Source organism: Telopea speciosissima, chromosome 6 (assembly GCF_018873765.1).
Source record: "Telopea speciosissima isolate NSW1024214 ecotype Mountain lineage chromosome 6, Tspe_v1, whole genome shotgun sequence".
NCBI classification, from domain to species: Eukaryota; Viridiplantae; Streptophyta; class Magnoliopsida; order Proteales; family Proteaceae; genus Telopea; species Telopea speciosissima.
In genome coordinates, this window is record NC_057921.1 from 50,410,954 (window position 1) to 50,417,109 (window position 6,156).

The following is a 6,156-nucleotide window of genomic DNA, read 5'->3' on the forward strand; positions in this document are numbered from 1 at the left end:
GTGCATGGTGTGCACAATCTACCAGCAAACCATGACTGCGTGGCAGCCTGTGCGTGGGACTGCCCGCAAGCCATGGCTGTGGGGCAGCCTGCGAACATGGTGCATGGCCTACCCGCGGCCATGTCTTCCCCTCTCTTCCTCTTTCCTTCGTGGTTCGTGAAGATTCTCCATCTTCCCCTAACCTCTCTTATTTCTTTTATGGGCTTTATATTTACGGATGTTTCGTTTCATACATAAGCCCATATGGGCCTTGTAATGGGTTTCAAATTTTTTTCTTTATTGTAATTCCACAGAGAGCCCAATTTTCGATTTGTATTGTATATAATTATTAAAGTAAAGGTCATCTTGGTTACATAAACATAATGATATATATATATGTCACTATGGAGAGTGAAATAGTTCACTTCACTATTTTTCAGTTACCGTTTTAAATTTTTTTTGGTTAACCGTTTTAAATTGGATGAGTGAGTTGAGGTGGATTGATAGAATCTGTAAATTCATCCTAAAAAAATATTGTAGGGAGATAAGTATATTATTTCCCATCACCTCACCAATACTGGAAGACCGACATGTGCCCCTATTGCTCTGACTGCAATAAATACAATGGTATTTAGCCGGCAGAGGAAGGCAACACAGGGAGGGGAGAAATCCATACTCCTGTACTAACCCAACCGTGGAGGGGGAGCCGGAGACGGTGGGGGAGGTGACGGAGTCAGGTAGGGATTTGGTGAAGTGTTGTGAGCGTAGGTTGCACTTGACTAGACAGTATTCTTTTTCCCTATTGGATGTGAATTTGCATATTGATGCATTCCTTCGATTGTATTTGAAAATTTGGCCAAGGTTACTTGGAATTGGATTGGGATCGATCGTGGCCCATCTGATCTCCTAGTCCGAGGCCTAAATCCATTCGTAATTGATCCAAATCTGAGCCTGCCATTTTTCCCTGAGTAATACTATACGATTACACAACCCAATTAATTTCTCATAAATGCTTTTGGTTAGGCACTATTCCGTTTGCCCTTGTGATTCCCAACTTGGTCAACCAAAATCAAGCCATTATAACGTCTGGCAAAATTTTCTTGTTTAACCAGAAAATGTATAAGAGTTGTTTAAGCACATGTTTCTGGTCAAACCGGGTTAACTTGCTTGTTGGACCTATGAGTCCAGCCAACTGCAACAATTACCAACTGATTTAAGGAGCTCTCCCTAAAGATCCAACTTTAATGGGCCAAGTTTGTTCTGAACATTTGATTTTGAAAAATCCTTATTAGTAGGCTTGAGCTTGAATCAATTAATCTATTATAGACTATGATCCGGTGGCTGATAAGCAAAGAGTTTTCAGATTCTATTAAAGGAAAATGATAAATGCCGTGGTGAATTTGTGATTGACAGCATAAAGTGGGATTCACACCATGGTTTGTGGAATCAGTATTGGATTGATCGATTCATATCGTTATCGGTGGAGATCAATTCTTGGCTGATCCCGTATTAATGTATTGATACAAATAAAGTAAAAATATTTAAAAAATAATAAATTTTTTAAAAGAAAATAGGGGTAAAAACCGATCCAGACCTATCCGGATCGATATAGGTAGACTAATATCAATTACTAATTAAAACCCTGATCTACACAGAATGGGAAGCGTGGGACAACACTTACTGTAGCATTACACATTATCATCTTGGATGAAGTGTCTGAAATATTTTTCATCAATCCCACAACTGTTGATTTGTGTCTCCCCTCCTACCAGAGTATCCCTCCACCTGCCACAATTTTTATAGAGAGAAATTTAGGCCTGATTTGGTATGCTATTTCAATTTCAGATGATGATTTCTATTTCAGAAATTGTTTGATTTGACAGTCAATTTTGCTACTACACTACTAGCAGGAATTTTCTACTACAAGGTTGGCAGCCAAGGAAGTGGGATCTTAAAGGATCATATGGAAAATATCAAAACCTAGGAGGGTATTTATGAACCCAAAGGGGAAGTGAATTATTTAAAGATTCTCTCTGTTAAAGCACCTTGCAACTATCTGATTCTTTTGCTTTTTCAATCTCTTAGAGGTTCTGTCAGTTTTACTTTTAACTTAAAATTATTGTTTTGCCCATCAAATTAGTCATGTACTCATTAAGGAGCAAGAATGAAATCAATTTCAAATTCAAAATTGAAATAAACACCTTAGCTATTTTAGAATTTCTATTCCATTTGATTATACACAAAAATATTATAATTTTTATTTTTTTTTACTAGATCCGATTTGCCTGAGTCTAACAATTGAATGAATATGAAAGGAAATGGTTTCGGAAAAAGATAAGATTCAAATTCTCCCTCTTTTTTAAGAAAATCTTTTATTTGCTTGGAAGAATGGATATAGGACTTTCCTATTAGAACGGGTTGTTCAAAAGGATTTCCATTCTTCCATCAAATATTATGCTTTTTCTTGGATACATGGGTTCAAATACCCATGGATTCGTTGTTTGCTTATTGGCTTCATATAATTCAAAAAACACTAGTTTTCTCGAAGCCTCTTTTTCATATCTCTCATCAAAAGGTGTTATTCAAAAATGTCTGTCTAGAAGATCCCCTGCTAACCTGAGCGAGCATTCAAATATTTGTCCTACATTCATTCGTGAAGGTTGTCCTACATTCATTTGTGAAGGGACTCCTAATGGGTTGAAGACCAAATCAATAGGCCTTGCATCTTGCAAATAAGACATATCTTATCTAGGTAAAATTTTGGAAATGATACCCTTATTCCCATGTCTTCCAGCTACTTTATCACCTACTTTGATCTCACGTTTCTGTGAAATATATACACGAATTGTTTCTGGATTATAATTGGAAACCCCCTTTTTCTTGATCCATCTCACATCAATTTAGACAAGTTTCCTTGGAAGTAGATACTTGAATGCCAAGTATGGCTCGTAATAATTTGTCTTCGATCAGGAGCATACGATGATTCTTTCGCCATCTGAGACGTTAATTTACCCACTAAAATATCACCTGTTTCTACCCAAGATCCCAGCATCACAATTGTATTTCTGTCTAAATTTCAGAGTAAATGGACTCCTAAATGCGGTATTTCATTAGTGATCCTTTAACTAATGAAATACCGTGCACTTACTGAAATAAGTTGCAAAAGTCAAACTAAACAATTTCCGAAACAGAAATCAGTTCATTAAATTGAAATGAAAATCATACCTTAGAATAGGAATTAGAAAAGGGATAACAAAAACCTAGCATAAGGCCGCCTACAGGCGGAGACACCTAACAAAGCACACACTTCTTTTTTTAATAGCAAAAAAAAAAAGAAAAAAGAGAGAGAGATACTAGGCTATATCTATCACATGGCAGATAACTAGATCCTCAAAAACGTTCTGAAACGATTCTCCACTTGGCAAAACAAGTAAGGCACTATCTGTAACTGACTGAGAATCATGTAGTTCACCATCACTGGGGCTTCTTGTTGTTGAGCCAGGCTTTGAAGACCTGTCTAGAAACCCCAATTTGTTCACAGAATCGATTAGTCTCATCCCATCTCTCTCTCCGCATCCTCCACCCAAGTCTATTTGCATATGCAAACATCTGTTGCCTCTGCTCGTCCGTAAACCTTGCCCTTGGCCTCCTCCTCGAACTACCCATCTGCTCCTCCACCACTCCATGATTTTGTTGTTGCTGCCGTTGTTGTTGTGGTTGCTGCTCCGCCACCTCAAGGAGCACTAGTAATTGCTTTTCCTTCTCCTTCTCCGCCTCGTCATCACTCACTTCTATCACCTCAGCTTTAACCTTCACAATGTTGCTGCCACTCTCTCCATTGCCACCACTACCACCAACATTATCCACCACAGCCATCTTGATGTGGAAGCTCATGTGGCACCCACATGCGACACAGCGAGAACCATCGCCAGCCGGGACGAATTCTCGGCAACCATCAGTGGCATGGCCACAAAGCTTTGCTGCGTGATTTCTCATGCAGCTACCATACACAAACTTTTGATTGGAGTTCTCCATTCTTAACTTGTGTAGTGTTAAAAGCCTGAATCTGAATTCTGAAACTTCTCTAAGTCACATTATATATTGGTGTGCCCTTGGCGTTAAGGATGCTGTAATTAATTTACTTTTGCCTTTTGTGACAGGAAGTTAAAGCTAGGACGGTTGTAATTAATGATTTTGCATTTATTAATAATTATCTGTCTGTTACATTTACCTTATTTAGGTAGCTTGACTGTGGAGCTTTTAATGAGATCTTTCAAAAAATCTTTTTGGACATATTTTTCATTACTTTTTTGAAACATAGTTGGAGAACCAGGTTTTTTCACTCGACTTGTCCTTCAGTAAAACTTAGTAACTAGGTCATGTCAAACCCAATCAAGGCGAGTCATTTTTTTAATTTTTAATACAATAAATATGTATAAATTAGTAAACCCATGGAGGGGGAGGGGGAGGAGGAAGGGAGCATGAGCCGGAGATGGAGGGGAGGTGAGGGGAGTCGATTAGGGATTTGGTGAAGTGTTGTGGGTGTAGGCTGCACCTGACTAGGCAGCATTCCTTTTCCCTATTGGATGTGAATTCGCATATTGATGCATTCCTTTGATTCTATTTGAAAACTTAGATTGGGATCAGCAATGGCCCATCTGATCCTCTACTCCGAGCCCAAAATCCATTCTTGATTGACCCAAACCTACACCTGCCATTTTTCGCAGAGTTACTGTAAGATTACCCGACCCAATTAATTTTTCATAAACACTAAGGATGTCAACGGATATTCGAAAATCTGTATTTGATCCGCGTTCGTATCCGTTTAGGAGATCTGAATCATTCCAAAAACTAATAGGATATGAATATGATAATCCCCCTATCCGACCGATTATTATTCGATATGTTTAGCAATCCAACGGTAATAAAATGTCTAAAATATATCTTTGTGTCTGTCTATTGGTTTATATGTATATACTGTTTTATGCATTGTGATACATGGAATCACATATCTATTAAAATAAATACATATTAAAAGGGGGGGAAAAAACTAATACTAGGCCCACAGGCAAGGATACCCAACAAAACACACTTAGAGAGAGAGAGAGAGGGGGGGGGGCTATATACGCCACAAGGCAAATTATTGGCTCCCCAAAAGCATTCTAAAATGGTTGTTCACTTGGCAAAACAACCGATGACGGAGAATCATGTTCAACATTACTGGAGCTTGTTGTTGTTGAGCCAGGCTCTAAAGGCCTTTCTAGGCACCCCAATCTGCTCACAGAATCGGTTGGTCTCATCCCATCTCTCTCTCCGCATCCTCCACTCAAGACTATTCGCAAATGAAAACATCCATTTCCTCTGCTCATCCGTAAACCTCCTCCCTCTCCTCCTCCTCCTTGTACTACCCATCTGCTCCACCACCACTTCTTCTTCTTCTTCTTCTTGCTCTTGCTCCTGTTGTTGTTGTTGTTGTTGTGGTTGTTGTTGATGCTCTGCCACCTGGAGGAGTGCTTGCAACTTCTTCTCCTCCTCCTTCTCCGCCTCGTCGTCACTCACTTCCACCACATCAGCGTTAACCTTCACAATGCTATTGCTACCCTCTCCCATGCCACCACCACCACCAGTATTGCCCACCACAGCCATCTTCTTGTGGAAGCTCAGGTGGCACCTACATGCGACACAGTGAGGGCCATCATCAGTCGGGACGAATTCTATGCAGCCATCGGTGGCAAAGCCACCAAGCTTTGCTGCGTGATTTCTCATGCAGGTACCATACACAAACTTTTGTTTGGGGTTCTCCATGCTTAATTTGCTTATAGTTAAAAGCCTAGATCTGAATCCTGAAACTTCTCTAAGTCACATTATATATTGGTGTGCCCTTGGAGTTAGCGATGCAGTAATTAATTTACTTCTGGCTTTACTGACAGAAGGTTAAAGCTAAGAAGGTTGAAATTAATTTGTTTTTTCCTTTTTTAAAATTGTTTGCCGGTTACATTTGCCTTATTTAGGTAGCTTGACTATGGAGCTTTCTTTTTGAAATATACATTGCACATTACCATCTTGTATAGTTAGAATGACGGACTAATAGGTTTGATCAATAAATAAGAATTAATGTTCATTGAAAATTTTTTATTTTTTGCGATTGATAAGAATGCCTGGTTGTAAGGCTGTCAA

General features: G+C 39.1%; 2 protein-coding genes across 2 annotated transcripts; both read right to left on the reverse strand.

Annotated features, from left to right (window-relative positions):
• Positions 1-3,453: 3,453 nt before the first annotated feature.
• LOC122665890 (zinc-finger homeodomain protein 5-like) lies at positions 3,454-4,014 on the reverse strand. The gene has a single exon (XM_043862021.1). It carries the CDS (start codon positions 4,012-4,014, stop codon positions 3,454-3,456), a length of 561 nt encoding a protein of 186 aa, XP_043717956.1.
• Positions 4,015-4,804: 790 nt separating this feature from the next.
• LOC122665891 (zinc-finger homeodomain protein 11-like) lies at positions 4,805-5,784 on the reverse strand. The gene is made up of 2 exons (XM_043862022.1): positions 5,482-5,784; positions 4,805-4,813 (listed from the first exon to the last, which is right to left on the reverse strand). Exons 1-2 carry the CDS (start codon positions 5,782-5,784, stop codon positions 4,805-4,807), a joined length of 312 nt encoding a protein of 103 aa, XP_043717957.1.
• Positions 5,785-6,156: the final 372 nt, after the last annotated feature.

Coding starts and splice junctions, on each gene's coding strand:
- LOC122665890 (XM_043862021.1), bottom strand. CDS start 4,014: ATGGAGAACTCCAATCAAAAGTTTGTGTATGGTAGCTGCATGAGAAAT.
- LOC122665891 (XM_043862022.1), bottom strand. CDS start 5,784: ATGGAGAACCCCAAACAAAAGTTTGTGTATGGTACCTGCATGAGAAAT.